The sequence below is a fragment of the Takifugu rubripes genome, chromosome 15 (genome assembly GCF_901000725.2).
Source record: "Takifugu rubripes chromosome 15, fTakRub1.2, whole genome shotgun sequence".
Classification (NCBI taxonomy): Eukaryota; Metazoa; Chordata; class Actinopteri; order Tetraodontiformes; family Tetraodontidae; genus Takifugu; species Takifugu rubripes.
In genome coordinates, this window is record NC_042299.1 from 8,752,163 (window position 1) to 8,773,618 (window position 21,456).

Genomic DNA, 21,456 nt, shown 5'->3' on the forward strand with positions numbered 1-21,456 from the left:
TCACTCATTCATCCAGCCATCCATTCATTCACTCACTCACTGTGTGACCAAGCACTCACCGATTTGGACGCTGCTGGGGAACGCTCCCATCGCCAGTCCCCAGAAGCTGGAGAACATGAGCAGAAACCAGTCTTGGGAAGAAATCCTCATTTTGTTCCGGTTATAAACTGATGAGAGACATCGAGCAGCTTCAATTAACACCTCCGGCCCAAAAGCAACATCACGTGGGGGGAAGAAAAATCAAAGCGACGATTAAAAAAAAAAGAAAAGTGACGCGTCCGTTAATCCTCCATGGTCGGTTCGGACGGCTTTTGCTCTCCCGCAGTGCCGCTCGCTTGGACCGTTAAACTGCGTCCGTCCGGTGCCGGAGATTTTGCGCACAACACCATCAAGAAGGGGGAGGGGGGAGCGGGAGGAGGAGGAGGAGGCGGAGGAAAAGGAGGAGGAGGAGGAGGAGCGGCGGGAGAGCGTCAACCAGCGGCGGCCAGTGCGGATGGACACGTCACGGTGACGACAGACAGACAGACAGACAGACAGACAGACAGACAGACAGACAGACAGACAGAAGCAGGCAGGTGGTGAGACAGACATGCAGACACATAGATATACAGTGTTGTCAGGTGACCTGACAGGTACACATTTGCTCACCGAACAGCGAAATACAACGTGGACATTTGCTCTGTTAGCATCATATCAGCGAAATGGGTGGAGTCAGGATGAACAAACATCCTGCTGGCTGTCTGACCTTTGTGACATGGTGACCTGGCCAGGGGCATTTCCAGCTGTGTGCAGAGTTCCCCTCACTGGTTCTACTGGGGACTGGGAGCTGGGAGACTGGTGAATGATGGTCAAGAGCAACAGATACCTTCACACCTCTTTCATCATCACCTTGAGACGGAATGTTACCAGGATATGTCTGTCTGCTCCTGTAGTTCCTCTGGATGGCATGACCTGGTGCCCAGCACCACTGTGAGGAGCTTCATGGTCATATAGGGTCATATAGTGTAAAAGTAATGGCAGTTATCTATAGTAAAGAACAGCACTTTAGGCAGTTTATGTTATTACTGGATTAATAACTGTTTGTTTCAACTGGCTTCATGGATAAATACAGCTGAGTATCATCTGCATACCAATAGAAACTTATGTCAGATGTCCTTATAAAATATTCTAAATGGAGACTATATAATGTTTATTACATAATAGTCCTAACCCAGAACCCTGTGGTACTCCACATTAAACTGTAAAACCGATACAACAATTTATATGGAGCCATATTACATGTTCTACAGCACATGGGGTTTGAGGTGGTTTAGCTTCATTTTTCCGCAGGCAAATATTTTTATTGGGCTATTACTTAGATCGTCAGAATCATCACCATTTCACGCCTGGAGGTCATGGGTCAGAACATAGCGTTCACTCACAAAACACCAGTGAGGACGCAGATCTGGACCACTCCTGTGACGCTAATAGGTCTAAAAATGATATTCTCACCTGACATGGGCTGAAAAACTGTGTATGTGTGCACGCACGCATGTAGTCATGTACTATATTAGTCATCTGACCTCAAATTTGACGTGTGGAACTGGACTACAGGTTCAGTTCTGTGAGCTTCACCACATCAGGAAAGAAAAGCATCCCAGAGAGTTTTTTCCCTTTTTTTTAAGGGTCAAAGTAAACGAGAGAAAGAGAGATTCGACAAGACACAGGGATGGAGCGAGGAGCAAAATAAGATGATGAAAGATAAGACGATGTGGATGAAAGGAGACAAGAAAAGAGGAACAGAGATTAGACAGTGAGGAAGAGACTAATTCCATCAAATAAAAGTGTCAGAAAAATCAGGAAAAACAACATTAAAGTGGAACTGTCACATTTGGGTCATTAAAAAGACCAAAAGAAAAAAATGAAAACAAGTCACAAGGGGATGCAGTTAAAGCACGGCGGCCCAGACACTCTTTCTAGCCACTTCCACCAACTCCTTTGAGGGAATCTCAAAGGGTTCAAAGGCCAGCCGAGAGATAAAATCCCTCCAGGATGTCCTGGGTCGGCCCCATGTCTCCTAAACAGACTTACCCCAAAACACTTGACAAGGAAGGCATCCGGAAGGAGTCCTGATGAGGGCAGCAGTTCCTCATTTACACTGTAGACAGTGTGAACAAGTTCTTCAGCAATGAAGGTACAGAACGAGGACTGTTTGGTCTCCATGTCCCCCCCATCACCCGAGTGTCTGGTCAAAGCTCTGCTGGAGGTGTGAGTTGAAGACCATCTTGGGAGCTTCCTCCCCCAGCCATTTCCAAAACTTACTACTCCTTTGGGTCTACCATGTCTGACCAGGTCCCTTCCCTGCCACCTGGTCTGATTGCCAGGTTTTGCTCATTGAACGCAGAGCAGACAACACGATTATAAAATCAATGGATGGATCCTTATGTTTAAACATGTCGTTAGTTATTGACAAGCTGTGGTTAGCAAATCTAATAATGGAACATCACTCAGGTTCAGATCAAGCAGGTAGTTAACCCCAATAATCCCCTGTGCAGGTCAAACTGTCCTTGTCTGCATGAGTGTTGAAGTTCCCCATTACACTTGTAAAGGAGGAGGAGGAGCGGCGGCAGAGCGTCAACCAGTGGTGGCCAGTACGGATGGATACTGACGACAGACAGGCAGGCAGACAGGCAGGCAGGCAGACAGGCAGACAGACAGACAGACAGACAGACAGGCTGGCAGGCAGGCAGCAGGCAGCAGGCAGGCAGGCAGGCAGACAGGCAGGCAGGCAGGCAGACAGACAGGCAGGCAGGCAGGCAGACAGGCAGACAGACAGACAGACAGGCTGGCAGGCAGGCAGGCAGGCAGGCAGGCAGCAGGCAGGCAGGCAGGCAGACAGACAGGCAGGCAGGCAGCAGGCAGCAGGCAGGCAGCATCAACCCCCAACTCTAATGCCAGAGGGAAATTACGTTGTTACAGCAGTTGTTTTTTTTAAACAAAATGGGGAAGGACACACTATACGCAGTAAACAAAGTGAATAGCGTACATGCTCAATACTTGATAAATACAATTGTGTAAAATGTCTGAGGCCTGGGGTTAGAGCCTTCTTCCCAGGGACCACAAAGGGGGTAGGTAATCTGAACTGTTGTGTGGAGTCTACTTAGCACCTGGAGCAACGTTTTTATAGAGCATCCTGTCCCATCTTGATGCCTTTGGTTCAGGAACTAGTCTGATGTGTTGAGGTGGGTCTGACTATATTAGCTGTAATCACAGTACCACATCTGGAAGCTCTGGCTCCTTCACCACTAGAGAAGTTTGGACGGAACCGGACTGTTCGGATTGGACTGCCAAGGCTACCTCCTTTGCCTACCACTCAATTCACATTGGATGGTACCCTGATGTTTCCTTCCGTGGACGGTGGGCCTGCTAGAAGAGGGACCCAAATATAAAGGCCAGGCCACCAGGCACTTATTCTGCCCCAACCCCAGGCCTGGGTCCAGGTCCGGGATCTGGTAACTCCCTGGGACTGTACACTGATCCTTGATCAATGTTCCTCCGGGGTCTTTGTCAATGGTTTATAAAGCTCAAAGTGTTTTATTCTCCACGTGTGCGAAGAAAATCATGACTGATCTAAGAGAAAAATGAAAGTTGACGAAAAGCCATTTCCAGAGGACATTTCAGGACACATTTTTACAGGTCCCACATAAGGACAGGTCCCACAACATAGTCAGCACCATGTTCAACAAGACAATATCAGGAAGTTTGAATGTTATAAATGTACTCAGAAAGATATGACTGATGCAGCACCTGAAACGAGTGACGCGGCCAGAAGAACCCACTTGATGTGTGTTTTACAGCCAAAAGATGTTTTTGTGTGCACACAGAGGAAGTTGTTGCAGCATTTCAGCTTTATGGCCCCAGGAGGGTCGACATATACTTTTCTACTTTTCTACGTGCGCACGTGTGACTGCCTTTGTTCTGGGATGTAATTGGCTGCTTCGGGCATCATACTTCTGCAGAAAACAGCCCTGCAGTTTTAGAATAAATACCCTTTTCATTCCTCCTTTCTGCAACACACACATACACACACACACACACACACAAAAACAGGTCAAGCTCAAACATGACATTTTCTGCAGTGAAATTTGTTTGTTTCCACGCCTCTGCGCGCCGTAGCCTGCAGGCTGCACATGTCTGAGCTCATTCAGGTTTTTATTCTTCAGCTTTTATCTTCATAACACTGATTTAATGCCAGAACATGAACACTTAGACTTGAGCGACACAGCATCGGCTGTGGTTGTACTCCTGCAACAAGAAATGTTATTACATTAGTACGGTTCTGTTAATGCATACGTTTGTTTACATCAGTGGGGAGGTGGTGGTGGGGGGGCACCTCTGGGCATCATAGATAACCACTGAGTATGTCAGGTGTGCAAAGGGTTTAAAAGAGGCTTTAGTTATCAAGGAACCAGCTCCCTGTCCAGCTACAGGAGGAGGACCCCCTCGCTACTTTAGATGAAGATGAAAACCTTCCTCTGTGAGACAGGATCTGTAGCTAGCTAAGCTAAGCTAATTCTCATAGAACAGTAGCAGCTTAGCATTGTCTATAAAAATATGAGCACATGGCAGGTCGCTTTCACCTGACCGGTTCATGGCTGCACTTCTATTTTATAGGTCATTTTAACATCGCTATCCCCTTTTAACTGTGTTATTTGTGCCTCTCTCTCTCCATTGTTGAGATGAGTGATGTAATCATACAAATAAATGTAATGTAATCAAATAAATAGTAATAAAAGTAGAATTTATAAAATAAAATTGATAAATACAAATCTCTTTATGTGAACCTGTGGAAGAATAGGTGAAAGCACTTTTGGCTGTAAGAGCATTTCCTGTCCAGAAACACAAGAAAATAAAGGAGAAGACACTTCGATTTTTCCACGTCAAGAGAAAAATGGGCTGCCTGCCGCTTCTGTCACAGCTCAGTTCAGCACTTCTGTCCTCCAATTGTGAGAACAGCTGCCGTGTAATTGGTCAATGGCCAACCAGTCCCTTGATGATTGGTGGGTGTGAGACAAGGCCTCAGATGATCCGAGCCTGCAAGAGGACAGTCCAACACACCAACATAACATTTAATAGCCTTGGACAGATCTTCCCCTGGAAGCATTATTAGCAGTAATCATAGATAATGTCTTCCTGTCATTGTGGTGCTGTAGGAAAGAATAAAAGGAGGTGGAAGAGCAGAAGATTGTGGAGCTGGAGTTTCCATAAATAGAAGCAGGCCACCTCCTGTAGGCTAAATTTTAGCCCCACCCCTTTAAAAACTGAGGTCCTTTTAATCCCCGAGCTGAGACTATCACAGCCCATAAATGAAAGCAGGAACAGTTTGATCCTCCAGGAAAAATAGCCCACAAATGGCCGAAGATGAGGACCTGCTGGACCCGTCGTCACTCTTTTAATTCTGTGAAGCATTTGGGTGCTCGCCAAACAGGCTCATCGCCATTCAAGGCCGCGAGGCACTGCGCATCCTATCCCAGCACTCTGAAGTTGTAAAATATGAAGCCCTGTTCTCAAAGAAGATTTGAAATAGTGATACATTTACATTGATACACAAATGATTATGGATCCATATTTTCCATTAGTTGTACATTTGGTGGTGATGGTTGATGTGGTTGGATTTTCACTTTGAAAATGTTCAACTACAATCATAACCAATAACTGCCACTTGCTTTAGTGCCATGTTGCTAGGAGACGGCAATTATCTTTACTTCATTATGTTCCAGCGTTAGTCACCAAAGTAGTGCTGAATGACAATGACCCTCCCTTCCTGTGGCGGTGATGTCACCGTGACTGAAGCCTTGGTTACGCAGTGAAGGCGACAGAAGGAGGCAGCTCATCCATCACCGCCGGGAGGACGGGCAGGTGAATCTGCAGCTGTCGTCTCCATTCAGGGCTCGGAGGGCTGGTTTCACATCACTGGGCTGAAGTGACCAGCAATAAACCCGAAACTCTTCTCAGGCTCAGGAAATGAATAATCAATGAATAATAAACTAGTCATTTACCCCCTCTGTCCCAGAATAACCAGTCCATTTACCCCCTCTGTCCCGGAATAACCAGTCCATTTACCCCCTCTGTCCCAGAATAACCAGTCCATTTACCCCCTCTGTCTCAGAATAACCAGTCCATTTACCCCCTCTGTCCCAGAATAACCAGTCCATTTACCCCCTCTGTCCCAGTACAACCACACCATTTATCCGCTTTGTCTCAGTATAAGCAGTCCATTTATCTACTTCCCTCAGTAGAACCAGTCCATTTATCCGCTTTGTCTCAGTATAACAAGTCCATTTATCTACTTCCGTCACTGTAACCAGTCCATTTATCCCGTTTGTCTCAGAATAACTACTCCATCTATCCACTCTCTCCCAGTTTAACCAGTTATTTACCCACTCTCTTCCAGTATAAGCAGTCCACTTTTCACTCTGTCCCAGTAGAACCAGTCAAGTACCCTATCTATCCCAGTATAAATCCAGTTTAGCATATGGTGTTGTTGGGGCTCGTCCTGTTGAACAGATGGAGAGATTGGACCCTCAGGAAACAGGAAGTCCTCCAAGGCAAACCAACAGGAAATGTGTGTCAACAAGAATCAAAGTCAAGAAGAAGTCAGACTCTCTCAGGTCAATATTTGATTTTAAACGTTGTTGTTCCATTTGTTCTCCAATCCTTAATCAACATTAACAGGCAGAAAAGATCACCACGATTTGACAGACAGATGTGTGGACAGCTGTATGTTGGTCAGAAGTCCACTACAGAAGCAGACTACTGAGTCAGGCATCAGAGAGACTGGTCCCAGTTCAGTTTGACCATTAAAAACCATCCCCCATATTGAAACACAACAGCACCAGAGCTAATCTGCCTCCCACACCGGATATTAGCAACAGCTGCAACATTAGCATGTGTAGCCTTTAGCCATGCAATGCTAACAGCAGTCTTACCTGCAGGAGGACCTTAGGTCCTGATGATGTTGGTTGTCAGCACTGATGAGACTGGAGGGAGCTGGATTGGGAGCTTGAGGATTTCTAGTTCAAGTCCTTGTTGAGGACCAATTATTGGGCAGTGGGCTGGCAGGGACGGGTCTCATGCATGATGTGTGATTCTGGGTTCCGTTGCAGGGCTGCCGCCAGTTTGGGTTCAGGGTTCTATTCAACACATTCCTTCTGTCCCACCTTCAGATCTTCAGTTCCTTGAAAAAGTCTACACAGGGACCTAAAGATGAAACACCAGATGGCTTCTCATCAACAGCGAAACAGCAATTCAGGAGCTCAGAAAAACAAACCTCCTCCTCTTTCCCTTCGTGTGGGACCCATCAGGAACCTTCGGAATGGTGCTTTAATCATTGATGACCTGCAGATCCCAGGAACCTTCAGGCTCATCCCTTCACCATAAATAAACCAGCCATCCTTCTCACAGCAACAAGTTTCACGAAAACCATCAACACACAGATTTAATATATTTGTAGGAATAAAAAGAAGATCATAAATATTTAAGAAGGTTTGGGTTTTATCCCACATCCTTCCGGTGTCTGTGCTGGTTCCAGTCCCCACACATGAACAGCACACAGAAGTGTGTGTGTGTGTGTGTGTGTGTGTGTGTGTGTGTGTGTGTGTGTGTGTGTGTGTGCAAGAGAAAAGAGCCAACGGGAAAAACGCAGCATTTATCAGATGTCTCTGTGTCCTCCACAGTTGTGATTGCGTTTCGTTCTGACGGCGCCATGACAATTTGGGAACGCGTTGCTATGAAGACTCTGCCCACGTCGAAGTGTCACCCTGGTGTGATGGAAACTCACCACGACTGCACCGAGTAGAACCATGTAGAGCGAGAACGAAAAAGCTTCATGACAAAGCTGGTGTAAGAAGAGGAAACATGAAGAAAAGAACAAACTGGACTCAATCTGGTCTCACCCACTTTAATCCCAGAGTCTCTAACAGGATGCTCTCATAGACTGTATCAAAGGTAGCACTGAGGTCCAGTAGAACCAGTATAGTAGAGACCAGTCCACTGTCTGAAGCTGGGAGAAGATCATCAGGAACTTTAACAAGTGCTGTTTCTGTACTGTGAGGTTCCAAACCCTGGAACTTCTCCAACAGACTGGTCCTCTGCAGGAGGATCCTGGTTATGAGAAACACTGTTTTGCTTCCTCGGAGAATTCCGAGAGGAAGAAACACAGGATTCCCTGACACGTTTACGCTGTATCCATGCTTCTGACAGCTGCGACTGTCAGCACAGGCGCACTGACAAAGGTCAGGGATGCTGTTGTTTGCCATCTAAAGAGGGAACGCAATATCTAGAACAGGATCACACCTCAGGAGCCTGTAAAGGCACTGAGGTGTGATCCTGTGACGAAGGAGCCGCCTGCGTTAGCCGTGTTTGCTGTTGCTCGCCAGAAAACCTGTTTCAAGGTTAAAATCAGGAAATTCGTACTTAAAAAAAGCTGAATCTGAAAACCTCGCCAGCTTCACGTCAGAGGTCCGGCGACAGAGCCGCAGCGGGCTAGCACAGTAATTAGCTGAGGAGGAGCGGCGTGTTTAAGACCGATAAGAGCCGCCGCGGGTGAAGAGGCGTCAGCACGAGTGTCGAGGTTCCTTATCTGCGCCGAGCAGAGCCAAACAATGCAGCGCTGCAGGAACCGGTAATGCCGCAAATCCATAGACCTGAAAACCAGGAGCCGACGCACGTGTTCCAAACGTGCCGCTGTTGCGTTTTAACCGGGAACAAAACCAGGCGGAAGTCTGGTCAGGGCGCAGCTCCGCGAGCGTACCGCGAAGACGTTGGCAGCGGAAGCTCCATCTCATCGATACGCCGTCATCATTATTCACGGGGCGTCGCAGCTGCAGAACATCGCGGCACATCATGATGCGCCTGTCAACTACATCTGACCAGCATGGGATGTGAGGGAGAAGCTGCTGCCAGCGAGCAATCAGAGCTGCCGCACGCCTGTAACTCTACTGGGACGGAGAAGACAGGTATACTGGTTGTACCGGGGAAAATGACTGGTCTGGGCAGAGGTCACACTTCACCCTTTCCTGTTTTCTAAACTCTAATCGGATCAAGAGATCCAGGACAGAAGCTTCTCTCGGCTTCTGACCCGGCATTGATATTCTCGGTCAGTTCAACGCGTGTGCGTGATTTAGGGGTGATGGGCTTCATTATTCTCTGGTTTCATATGCAGGAGAGGAAACGCCATCGGGCAGCTCTGACGATCTTCAGCAGGATGGAGCGAGGGCCACGAAGAGCTCATGGAATCTCCTCCCTCCTTTGTCTTCTTACCGCGAAATTTGGTGAATTCAGTTCGGGTCTTCTTGAGGAGTTTCATGATGTTCTGGGAGGAGGGCAGCTGGTGGAACGCTGCCCAGAACGTTGGAAAGAAACGCAAAGAACCAAGAGGTCTCCAACACCGCCGACGTTCACGGGGTCCTGCTGAGGATCTGAGATCTAGTATCACGAATCAACTACGTAAAAAAAATAAAATTCTCTCTGGTTTTGAATCCTGGTTTTAGAGGGAGTGGAAAGAACCTTAAAAGAACCATTTTGATGACATAAAAATGTTTGCGTGTAAATAAATAGCATTCGCAACGGCATTTATCATACGTTGTTACGCAATAACAAAATATTTAAAATATCGTCAGGTACAAAGCAGTGGAACCATTGTGGAAGACCTGTTCGCGTATGTGGACGTGGCCTTCATGTTCTCTCCCACATCCTGCCCCCCCCCTGCGCTGCATCTGCATTTCATCCTGTCATTAGTTTATAAATTCTGTCGTGTCTCAGCGGTCCTCAGATGCAGACGTCGAGCATTTTTGCAATTGCACACACACACTCGCTAAATGTAAAATTGTGCTGAGACACTTTTCATTTTGTTCTTTTCATTCCATCTGCACCAAATCCTCTCAGGCCTGCAGCTAACATTAGCACTCACAGGGATTTAAGCATTTCTATAAAGTCTAATAGAAACCGACTGCTGGATACTGGCTCTGGTCTCTAGTTAAGATTTAATATTCTCACTTCCTGATATTTTTTTCACACCATTTTCTTGGTTGTTCAGTTTCTTGAAAAACAAATTAACGCAAACGCCAGACAGACAAACGGCTATCTGCATGCGCTAACTGCTAATTTGGATGATACTAAAATGAAACCAGCGACACAAAGCACACTGATGACATTGTGATGAGAGCAATTATTGATCCCTGACGGTGACAAAGAACCAGCAGATTATTTTAAAGCTCCTCCTGCAAATGCACAACTTGGATTATGCAAATGTGGAGGTTTTCCCAGCAGTCGACTTCAAAGCTTCCAGGATGGAATTAGAGCTGAGCCTAATCCCGGAGGAAAGGGGGAGAGGAGGCAGAAGTGAAGGGAGGGGAGAGGCGGAAGAAGGGAGGAAAGGGAAGAGGAGGAGTGCAAGAAGGAGAGAGGAAGAGTGGTTATGTGGGACTCCCAACCTCGGCATCACGTCCACCAGCTTTCCCTGTAATGGTCTCCACATTAAGAGTTCCCACTCTCAGTTCTGGACTCTTGTCTTTCTGCCTATGAACACATCTTCCTCCTCTTCTTTCACCCACAGTCACAACATCTTCACCTTGATCCTGCAGGTTCAGAGCACCGGTGGTGGTGGTGGTGGTGGTCGTCGCAGGGCCCATTGTGAGCAATTGTGGGTACCTCAGCATTGCTCTGAAGGTGTTCTGGGACCTCCAGAACGCCCTCCATACTTTAGCTGCACTGGGTCTTGAACTGAGAACCCTCTGCTCCTCAGTCCAGTCCCCAACAGACCACCGCCCTAGGCTCCTGGAGCCTTCTACCCAACTAAGATTGCATTTCAGTCAGCCTGTTGGTACCTATTAGCTGCATTCAGAGACCTACAGGCCAAAACATCCTTATAGAACCACCATTACGAGGCAGATCCATCTGATGGCCATGACTCTGGGCTTGCAGCCTCAACTATGGAGGTTCAAGACGTGGCCCACTTTGACTCAATGTCCCCTACCTCCACTGTGATGTGGATGAAGCTCCGCTGTAGATGGGAGTTAAAACTCTGTGACTGGCAACACAAACAAAAACGGAGCAAAAAGAACTGAATTACAAGTTGATGCCAGGTAGAAGGAGGTGGCGTTTCATTAAAGATGATGAAAATTTTAAACAGCAAATGAGCTTAATGACTTTTTTTTTAAAAAAGGTTTGAAACAGGATTTCTGCTTGAGTGTGATAAAATGGAGCTGATAGTTGCGTAAAATTCAATAACTTTTGTAGTGGGGTCCTATTCAGGATATTGTGTTCCTTGTCATGAAGAGCTCCCTCTGGTCTCACCTGTCTAATGGTCGTCACCATCAGAGGGCCACTGCGCTTTGCAAACAGCAACGATTCCAATTCAAATTCCAAATCTGGGTAGTTCATGGTGATTTGTTGTGTTCTCACCTTTAGCAAAGACTTCCATGAGTCAGGATCTTTGGGGTAGACCTGAAGCTTATTTTCTTGTTCTACCAGGCTGTGCTGGAAAGTATCATCAGCTTTTCCTCTTCCATTAGAATAATTATAATTAGTGAGTTATAATAAGAGGTTGAGGTGTGCATTATTGGCATGCTGATGCTCTGCATGACAATAGCATTGGTGTTTTTACTCATCAAAGGGGTATTTTATTGAGTTCGGTTCCCCATCTTTGATGTGTCTGCAAATACTGAGTTTTAATAGAGTTCCTCTGGTAGCAGGAGAGCTCTGAGAACACTTCCTGAGCAATGCCCTTGAGCAAGATACTGAAACCCTCATATTTAAGGCACCTGTTGAGGACAGCTTCCTGACTCCAACCTCTCTCAGTAATGGTGGGTGCATGTGTTCTATGTATGAACCTGTATGTGTAATAAAGTGTGTGTAAACTACAGAAAGCGTAAAAACAGTCATTCCGCCTCTGGGATTATTAAACCGTGTTTCATCTTCATTGGTTGATGTGGATAAACTTGCTGATGAAGGTGGATTATATAAATACTCTGCAGTTCAGCACATACAGGCTCATCATCACTGCTATTAATGGGGTTTTAGCTGTAGTGGCTTTGTCTCAGTCTATTGTGTAAGCACACCGCCCCCTGCTGTTTGTTTTCGAAGTACACTTCAAATAGAACTAGCATTTTAAATCCTTACCCTCAGCATCCCAACAAACCGTCTAACCTCAACCTTTACCCTTACCTAACCTTTATTATGATCCTAACCTAAAACCCTTAAACCCTTTCTTAACCCTCAAACTGTCCTTGGAGGTAGTGAGGACCAGTCAAAATGTCCTCGCTTCGTCCGCTATTGAGAACATTCATTATTTATAGATATTGTATATCTGAACTCACATAATCCAGACAGTTTACTGGCCTAGTTGACAGTCAGGCCCCGCCCCCTCCCTTGGGCCGGCCCTTTTTGGATTTAAAACCTGACATATTTACGTACGTTAACATTTATTTTCATAAGACATTTATTTTTTTCTTTTACAGATGATCATAAATGAATGAAACAGTGACAACATCAAGTTGTGAGGCCTTAAAAATTCATATTTTCAACAGTGACGGTTTAAATATTAGCAACATGCAGTTTTTAGGCAGCAAATACAGCAGTGAATCCTTTTACTTCAGCCTCACTGATGTATGCGAGGCAAAAATTCTACAGGTATTATCATCAGTAAATGCGTGTTTTCATCTCTTCAAGTGTAAAACATCATAACATTCAACAGTAACACAGATGAGGAGTGTGAAGAAGATCATGTCAATATTAAAGACACTGCTCACATGTTCCCATCATCAATTTTAGGGGTTGCAGCTGAAATTCTAAAGTTCTATAAATTTCTAGAAAATTTCAATGACAATAAAGTGTTGAGTTTCCGTTCCACCACTGGTGCCGCTGTGCGACAATTAACAACAATCAGAAATACGGAAAGCTGCCGTCAGTCACACCACATTCATATCGAGACGGTTACATTCGTCGCAAACAAAAGTCCTCTGAAAACGTCAAAATAAAAGCACTGTTCATGTCTTTGGCTTTGATGAAAAAATAAAATAAAGCTCTGTTCAGGTCAAACTGAAAATTACAGCCTTAACTGTCAGTGAAGTAAACATAATCTGTGTAATCCATCACGTATATGTAGATAATCATTTCTATCGTCTAAACCAGATGTAATGATCGATCAATCGAGCCAATATATGAAGATCGATAGTTCGATAGATCGAAATTCAATTTAAAAAGGTCCAAAATCAGGGGACATTTTTTAAATGATTTAGAAATTACGTTTAAAATAATTGTTTACCTTTTTTTTTTAAATCTTTGAAACTTGTCCAACATGATGTGAAGCACCAACACAGCATTTCAGTAGTCAGCAGTCTAGTGCCGTTTCCATGGCAACTTAGAAGAAACGAATGAATTCATTTGACACTGATTACAAGGACGCGATCGATAAATGAGGTTTATCAGCTCTAATACAATCAAATCAAGTAAAAAAACAGTGAAGCGACGATCACTCCGTGTGTGTGTGTGTGTGTCTTTTGGCAGTGTTGTAATATGATGATAGCGTGAGTGTGGCGTCTCAGTGGAAAGGTAGGAGGGGCTTAAACTATTCTTATCTTGCCTGAGCTCTCTGTGAAGGTGGGTCAATGGACGAGAGTTCAGAGGTGTGTGCGTGTGTGTGTGTGTGTGTGTGTGTTTTTACACGTTGACCATGTGGAGGTCAGAGGCGGTGAAGTGGGGACAGAGAGCCATGTCCAGGTTCTTCAGTTGCCGCAGGATCTTGCGGTGGAACTTGGAGCGGACTCTGTTGAACTCCATGATGTCACTTGGATCCTCCTCGATCCAAAAACCATGAAATTCCTGCATCAAATAACCTGGAAGACGGAAAACAGGAGCTCAAACCCAGAAAGGGCTGTGGAGAAAGGGACGTAGTGGACAACCTACAGAAGGTCTGCTGGAAGTGCTGCAGAGAGGCCATCTCTGGGGCCACGTTGTACAGGTGAGTCTTCAGGGCTCCGCCCACCAGCAGAGAGTACGCCAAGTCCGTTATATTGATGCCAACAATAGCAAAAGAAAACCTGCACGCAGGTGATAAATATTAATCTTCACCTTTGCTCAGGTGTCTTTTAGTTAACATTAGAAAGTCCCTGTCCAACAGCTGACATCAAAGTTGAGAGTACCAACCAAAATGTCCTCACTTTGCTAGTTAAACGCATATTCTCATCCTCACTGCGTGACATGCACGAGAACACACGCAAGATCTATGTTATTGTTAGCATGCTAACTAGCTGCAACCTACCCGATGGTCTTGTCCAGGTTCTTTTGTTCGTCGTTGATAACATCACTGCGGAGGAAACATGCTTCAGTCTCATCGAACACGGGACAACATTCTAACAGGAAGTCGGTCCGGTCACATGTGCAGACTGACACGCATGTAACCGAGTACGAAAGCAAGGCAACAGGGTTGATCATTGATGAAAATGAGAGAGTACCTGGACCTTGTGAGTGTGGTCCTACAGAACGTGTGAGACGGGTGGAGGGAAAAACAACAATGTGATCAGAGGACAGAAAGTATAGAAAAAGTATAGAAAGTGAATGATTATGATCAATAACCACCAAACACCCAAAAGCCTCATCAAACTGAGATTTGACACAATTGTTTAAATCAAAAAAATGTGTGATGATGATGATGGTGTCGTAAGATTTGTAAACAGAATTTGTGGAATTGGATTTATAAAAGTCTTCGTTGGGGGCGTGTACTGGCTCATCTGTGTGTTTTCACTAATGAGGGGTCAAAGGTCAGCGGTGAGGGCCCACTTTCACCGTATTTATACAGTAGCCCTGAGCGTTTATTAACGTCTCAGTTGTCATTTTTGCACCATGTTCCACGACAGCTGCTGGAGATTCTGTTAATTCAAAATGGTGGACAGGTTTTCAGGGGGGCAGGTTCTCGTAATCACAAGTCCGTCCACTAGATGGCGCCAAAACTAGACTTTTACAGTCGACTCTTGCAAAAGCAGACTGACCAGCGACCATCTGCGGTTTTCACTTCTTGTCACTTTTCTGTTCACATTTTTCTTCAAATAGGCTTTGTGTGTCTTTGAGGGTGTCGGGAGTCAAACAAAGATGGCCGACATACTTGCGCTTTGGTTGCAGTGAGTCGTTGAGCATCTGCAGAGCCGTGGCTTTGTCGTGTTCTGCGAAATACCTGCCGAGACACAGAAGAGGCTCTGAGGGTCTTTATTATAACTACTGTATTTACCGTTATCATCATCATCATCATCATCGGTGCTGATCAGGGTTTTCTCCGAGAGAGAGCTCACAGCAAGTTGAGCAGACCCAGCAGACCCATCCCTCTGAAATCTGTCTTTGGATCGTTGCCTTGGAAACCGATTTCACACCACTGCTTGGAGATTCGAGCAGTGAGAGGCGTGTCAGGACGCAGCTCCTTCCATAGCTGCAATGCAGACACACACACACACACACACACAACTCATGCTATATATGCTAATGTTATGCTCTCATATAAATATACTTAATTAATAATGATTAACTTTGCAGAAGAAAAAGTGTAACCAGCAAATCTGCATTGCAGTTATTCCATATTTGAAACCGATGATTGAACCTTTTGGGTCTGTACCTTCATCAACATTTCCTCATGTTTGACGTTTTCACAGTCGTACGCTTCCCTGCGGAACTTCTCCACTTCTGCCACCAGATTCCTGTAGCCGGCGATCTGAAGAAGGCTACCTTGGAGGGAGATGCCCAACCTGGGGACACATGGCGCCGGTCAGAAGATTTACGGCCGCGGCGGCGACGGTCAACAAAAACATGGCGACTCACTGAGGATTGGTGTCAGGATTAATTTTCTTCAAGGTCATAATATCCTCAACGGTTTTCTCCACCTTGTCAGGGGGAACACTGAGAGCCGACTGCAGCAGCTACGCCAAGAACAACAGAATCACTTCCAAACGTGTCACATGTGAGCTTATTATGCTGGATACAGTTAGAAAATGAGCCTCACCTGGTTTTGGAGTACCGTAGAGATGATTCTAGAAGAAAAGGGGTTGATCAAACGGTTGAAGATGTCTGAACAAGAGACGGGCAGAGTTGGGCATACCTATTTTGAGGGTCCTACGGGCTCCATGTTTGTTGTTGTAGCAGATTCGCTGCAGCTCACAGCGTCCTGTGAACTTCCTGATGACAAACTTGAGACTACGCCACAGACACTTGCAGTAGAGGAACACGAAGAACTGGGTCACCACTCTGTGGAGGTGGGAGGACAGGGAGGAGGAGGAGGATGGGGAGGTTAAAAATGAAAGGGAAAGAAGAGGAAGAAGAGATGGAAGATAAGGACGATATTAGAGGAGGGGGGGGGGGGGGGGAATCGGGGGATTTTGACACATAAGGACCATGTTTATGTACCACTTCTGTATTTTACATTGAATTAAATACTTCGAACTTCGCATATTTCCTTAAATGTAAATTTGGTCGTCAAGGAAAGAAATAACAAATAAAATCAATTGACTTCTAAATCTGACATTGATTTACTAAAGACTGATAATTCCAGAGACACACGGGTCCTACTGAGAAAAGCAGGAACCATCACCAGGAACCTTCAGAGGAACTCCCCTCTTCATCAAGCTTGTGATCTACTCATGGGGTTCTGCTCAAAGGTTCCAAGAGGGACACTTTTATTTATTTATTTCTAGCAATTAATCTGGCATCTGGAGGGACACAGACACTGATGATTGTGATTATATATACATATACCAAACTGATTAAAATAAACCCTCTACGATTAAGATTAAGACAGATGAGCCCCGTGGTTAACTGGCCCAGAGAAACCAGCTTACTTGTCACTGGTAAACGAAGGGACGAGAAATGACAGACCGGAGGAAACCCATGCGGGATGAAGGTGAAGTCCGTTTACCTGAGAAAGTGCTTCATGATGTCGGCTTTTCTCCTCGCGGATCCTGAAAACAGCAGAATTCTGCGCGTTAACGTCGGAACGGGCCGTTTAAAGCGCGCAGCTCAGGCCGCAGCAACAGCCGCAACCGTCCGCCATCAAGCACACACTGGCGGCCCTGGAGCACCGGAGCTGCCCGCGGTGGTGCAGAGAGAAAGCCCCGGCCGAGAGCTGGCTCTCCGAGGTGCAGGCTGCGTTAGTTCTCCAGGATCCAGACCGACACTGTCGGACCTTTATGTCACCTTGTGCAGGCACGAGCCGGATCAATGTGCGGATTACTACCCGGTCGTCTCCGGTGTGATTAAAAGGTGCAGAGAAAAGGGGCGGACATAAGAGATGGATGCTCCGGGTACCTGTGAGGCTGGGGCGCTTCGGGACGGTCCGGGTACCTGTAGGGCTGGGGGGCTTCGGGCCGGTCCGGGTACCTGTGAGGCTGGGGGGCTTTAGGACGGGATGATGCGGCTCTGCTGCTCCTGCGGTGACTCCATGAAGACGGACTGAAGCTGCTGATTCAGCCGCTAATGAAGCGGAAATCACGATTTCACACCAAAATATAGAACTCGACGCGATTTTTATGTAGATTTACACATTTCCCACGATTCTTCTACATTTTAGGTGGAAAAATCCAAATACCGATACACACGTATGCATCAATCTGCATACGTACAAGTGCACGTATGCTTACGTGTATTATATAATCTAGAAAATAAATAAACGTGGTGCTCATTTACAAAACGTTTAAATAAACAACTCCTTTCAAATTCAACCTCACAACAAGATCAACATTTTTCCAGCACATCGGAGTTAATACATTTATTCTTGTAAAAATAACTGGAAAGAGATGAGCAAATAAAAAAATATATGTAACAACCTAGTGACCTTTCAGTACAGGAAAACTCCAGCATGAATAAATGAATCAAGGTCAGACTATAAAATACATACAAACACAGGAAACAGTAACAGATGATTGGAGCGTAAACAAGTTTATCAATGTTTTTTAAAAAAAAAAAAAAAAAAAAGACTAAAACTCTTACTACCTATATAAAAATAGATTGGACGTCGCCGCCATATTGTGTCACTGACCACAGAAACATTATTTAAAATCTTAAAAACAGCACAAGTGACGTGATGAGGTCATAACTGTCACAGCTCCGTTCCATCCGCTGGCAGAAGAACGTCTGAGGAACTTTCTGTGGGGTCGTCGGCAGAACCGGCGGTGGCGTATTGTACCTCGGTCGGACCCGAAGTGGAGTTTGTGGGAACGGCGTTGAACATGACGAAGCCAACCATGATGACAAGGAACGACAGGATGTAAAGAGTGGAGAACTGAGGACAGGAGCAGGAAATGAGCTCAGAGCTGCGTGTGCGTATCACTGTTGCTCACCAAAACCCACCTTGTACTGGAAGAGGAAGATGCCGCAGAAAAGGCTGAAGAGGTCGGCGGTGAGCAGCGACAGGTTAACGGCGGTGGCGCTGGTCGCCTTCACCACGCTGGGCATGAAGCTGTACAGCGCCACCATGCTGAAGACGTAGACGGCAAACAGAAAGACTACAAAACACAACGTCTGAGCTGAGTCGGGATCGGCTGAGGACCTTGTTCAGAATTCCCCCCTCAGAAATTTAAACTAAGAACCAAGAACTTCATATACTGGCTCGATTTGTTAGACATCGATTTTGAACTTTTCTGGAGTAACAGGAAATAGACTCACTGATGCGAAGGTCCCACTGAACTGCAGCTACAGCCCGAGCTTCAACAGCAGCTCTGGAAAAACAGGCAGCACAATGAGGATGGAAGAGGACTCTGGTAGCTTTAACTCATGTGTGTGTGTTTATGAGATGCTGACGCACAGCTGGATGCCACTGATGAGAGTCCCAAACAATCCCATCATGCCCAGGAACTCCACCCGGCTCTGGTTCTTCACCGTGTGCTCCTGGCACACGTTGGAGATGGCGTAGAGTACGGCACTGATCAGGACCAAGCCGTCGCCCAGGATTACGTCATGGGCTGTGAACAGTAAGAGAATGTTTGAGAGGAAAGAACACAGGAACTTCAGAGTAGACAGAGCCTCCGAGATGTTCTTACTGGATCCCTGGTCTCTTCCTGCCAGGACATCCGCCCCTACCATGGTGCCCACCCCCAGCAAACACACCAACACGGCTACAAAATGGACCGGCCTGTAGCGGGTCTTCAGGAAGAACCAGGACAGCACCATCAGAGCCGGGATCACAAAACAGTCAAGCAGCTGGAAGAGTTACATGACAGGCCCAATAAAACTGGTGAACACCTTCACGACGCGCGTCTGGTTTCTCAGCAACGCAGATCACATATAGATTAGATCAGGGGTCGGAAACCCGCGGCTCTAGAGCCGCATGCGGCTCTTTGGCGCCGCCCTAGTGGCTCCCTGGAGCTTTTTCAAAAATATGAAAGTGGAAATTGTTTTAATATAATTTCTGTAAGAGGAAAAACGTGACAAACATTCTTAAAAGTTTCCAATGCTGTAAAAATGTGAATAATAAATATTTAATTTCAACATCTCATTATAATGGAAGTTAAACTTAAAGCACCATTGTACAGCAGAGTGGTCACATGGTGCGTCATTCGCTGCAGGGAAAATAAACATTTCATCATTGTAACTATCTGAGAGACAAGTTAATTGAAAAATTCAGTCAATATTTATTTTACATTTTTAAAACGGTCATAGTTTCATTTAATGTCTCAATTCGTTATTGTTGAAATGGATTAAAAATGTATTGTTCTTTATGTATGTTTCCTTTGATAGAGTCATAGGTCACACGAAGGGTTCAGAGGTCGCACCCATGGAATTGTGGGTGAGGCAGTGCAGTAACAGCGTGGCTACAGAGCAGAGCGCCAACATAGTTTAAAGAAAGTATACACGGCCTTAAAATAATAATTCTGCATGGTCCAAGAGGCGCTCACGTTTTCACGGCGTCTACGGAGGATGGAGAGTTGGGAGTAAAACTTTTAAAAAGACATCTGTATGATGCGTGGCCATTATTTCATTGGACCGGTGTAGCTACAATCATGAATGCTCATAATGTATTTGAAGCCTACTTATCATTTGGAAAGTAGGCTAATACAGCTAATATAGACACTTACAGCATGTGTTGCCTTCATTATAAGCCCTATATAAGGCTTTTAATTTTTTGCAGCTCCAGACAGATTTGTTTCTTGTTTTTTTGGTCCAATATGGCTCTTTCAACATTTTGGGTTGCCGACCCCTGGATTAGCTCATAATGACAAACATTACTTGGATACTGGTGAGGCTGGTGAACTGGTACGCCTTCACAACTGTGTAGTTTGCCTCCACATCGGCCACACCCATGATCAAATATTTCCACCACTTGGTTCTTAAGATCTGAATGATGTTCTGGTCGTCTGTGGAAACATCCAGTGGGAATGAAAACTCTTTTTCTCACGTTATCTGTCAAATATTTACTGACATGTACTCTTCCATGAGTGTCAGCGTCCTGACCTTTGCGGGTGCTAAGCACGGTCGTGTAAATGAGCAGCAGCAGCACATAGTTCAGGAAACTCTGCAGCATCGGCGTCTCCACGGCAGCATTGGCCAGGTACTGAGAGCTGACTGCCGTCCCACAGATGAGCAGCGACAGGACCTGACCCATCAGAATGGTCTTCAGAAGATCCCTTGGGAGGAACAACATGTCTTTGAGCGGTGGGAAACAGAATCATGTGCTCCAATTCATGCACGATATCATCCAAGGTAACAGCTGTGTGCAGAATGCTTTCAACTTTCAACACTCACCATGTTAGGAATTTTCTTAAGCCGTTACAGAAGAGCCTTGATTTCCCACAGAACCTTGAGGTTTCATGACCTTCCATGGCTCTGTCTGATAAAAACCAGAACAACAGGTTTTACATGACTATTACTCTCTAAATCCGATTATCTAATCCGACTTTGACATGACTCAGAAATTACCATCAGAATCTGAACCAAAAAGTATACATCGTAACTTTACACACATTTTTAGAAAGACAGGCATCAATCGATTTAAAGAATAGAAGGGTTGAGCCATTAGCTGTGGCCACATTGACAGCTTTGGCCTTTTTTCTTCTTCTTTGATTATAAATGATAATTTTACAGCCGTTATTGTGCACTGCCTTTCGGCTTTATAATGTGCAGCTGACAAATCATACATATTTATGATATACGGTACCCCAACACTTTCATTAATTAAGCATCCTGTAACAATAAACAGCTGATCCCAAAGGCTAAGACATTTGCTCAGCAGCTATACTTACGTTTCTGCATTTGGTCATGAGGTGTGTGAAACATTCTCCAATTTGTGACAAGTTTAATGTCCACATTAAATCCATAGCTCATCATCCACGAGGGGCATCTTGACTGACGTCACATTCGTCTTCTTCGTTTGTTACAACCTTCACTTTAGCAGTGCTGCCCCCTAACGTATGCAGTTGTAAGCGCACGTTGAGTTACAAGTACTTG

At 45.5% G+C, this 21,456-nt stretch overlaps 3 protein-coding genes and 1 long non-coding RNA gene across 12 annotated transcripts in view; 1 reads left to right on the forward strand and 3 right to left on the reverse strand.

Annotated features, from left to right (window-relative positions):
* The window catches only part of gria4b (glutamate receptor, ionotropic, AMPA 4b), a 28,219-nt gene extending 27,825 nt beyond the window's left edge, over positions 1 to 394 (reverse strand). For 7 of the 9 annotated variants that reach the window (XR_003891058.1, XR_003891063.1, XR_003891059.1 and 4 more), the window contains exon 1: positions 60 to 394. Coding sequence is in view for 3 of the 9 variants with exons in the window: in XM_029848749.1 (XP_029704609.1) it covers positions 60 to 150 (91 nt within the window). In the remaining 6 variants the exon portion in view is untranslated. The remainder of the gene's footprint in view (positions 1 to 59) is intronic. The other 2 variants (XM_029848746.1, XM_003970935.3) reach the window with 1 other exon arrangement.
* Positions 395 to 8,279: 7,885 nt separating this feature from the next.
* On the forward strand, positions 8,280 to 9,519 carry LOC115252807 (uncharacterized). Its single transcript, XR_003891137.1, has 2 exons — positions 8,280 to 8,996; positions 9,203 to 9,519. It is a non-coding gene; the product is annotated as an uncharacterized lncRNA (long non-coding RNA).
* Positions 9,520 to 13,306: 3,787 nt separating this feature from the next.
* Positions 13,307 to 17,610, reverse strand: elmod1 (ELMO/CED-12 domain containing 1). Its single transcript, XM_029848127.1, has 12 exons — positions 17,323 to 17,610; positions 16,934 to 16,976; positions 16,121 to 16,266; positions 16,026 to 16,052; positions 15,844 to 15,943; positions 15,641 to 15,770; positions 15,324 to 15,457; positions 15,140 to 15,208; positions 14,493 to 14,513; positions 14,300 to 14,344; positions 13,945 to 14,078; positions 13,307 to 13,874 (listed from the first exon to the last, which is right to left on the reverse strand). The coding sequence occupies exons 2-12, from the start codon at positions 16,948 to 16,950 to the stop codon at positions 13,699 to 13,701; spliced, it is 999 nt and encodes a 332-aa protein (XP_029703987.1). The 5' UTR covers positions 16,951 to 16,976; positions 17,323 to 17,610; the 3' UTR covers positions 13,307 to 13,698.
* Positions 17,611 to 17,979: 369 nt separating this feature from the next.
* On the reverse strand, positions 17,980 to 21,399 carry slc35f2 (solute carrier family 35 member F2). Its single transcript, XM_011611306.2, has 9 exons — positions 21,252 to 21,399; positions 20,755 to 20,839; positions 20,464 to 20,636; positions 20,239 to 20,366; positions 19,053 to 19,212; positions 18,818 to 18,974; positions 18,679 to 18,731; positions 18,364 to 18,518; positions 17,980 to 18,295 (listed from the first exon to the last, which is right to left on the reverse strand). Exons 1-9 carry the CDS (start codon positions 21,334 to 21,336, stop codon positions 18,113 to 18,115), a joined length of 1,179 nt encoding a protein of 392 aa, XP_011609608.2. The 5' UTR covers positions 21,337 to 21,399; the 3' UTR covers positions 17,980 to 18,112.
* Between the last annotated feature and the right edge of the window lie 57 nt (positions 21,400 to 21,456).

What these genes read in the sequence shown, in the direction of transcription:
- elmod1 (XM_029848127.1), bottom strand. An exon ending in CCGTAGGACCCTCAAAATAG is followed by an intron (nt 16,053 to 16,120) that starts GTATGCCCAACT and finishes CTTTTCTTCTAG; the next exon opens with AATCATCTCTACGGTACTCC. An exon ending in ATGAGGAAATGTTGATGAAG is followed by an intron (nt 15,458 to 15,640) that starts GTACAGACCCAA and finishes TCTGCATTGCAG; the next exon opens with CTATGGAAGGAGCTGCGTCC.
- slc35f2 (XM_011611306.2), bottom strand. Translation starts at nt 21,336, where the DNA reads ATGATGAGCTATGGATTTAATGTGGACATTAAACTTGTCACAAATTGG. An exon ending in CCAGCCTCACCAGTATCCAA is followed by an intron (nt 19,213 to 20,238) that starts GTAATGTTTGTC and finishes TAACTCTTCCAG; the next exon opens with CTGCTTGACTGTTTTGTGAT. An exon ending in AGGAAGAGACCAGGGATCCA is followed by an intron (nt 18,975 to 19,052) that starts GTAAGAACATCT and finishes TACTGTTCACAG; the next exon opens with CCCATGACGTAATCCTGGGC.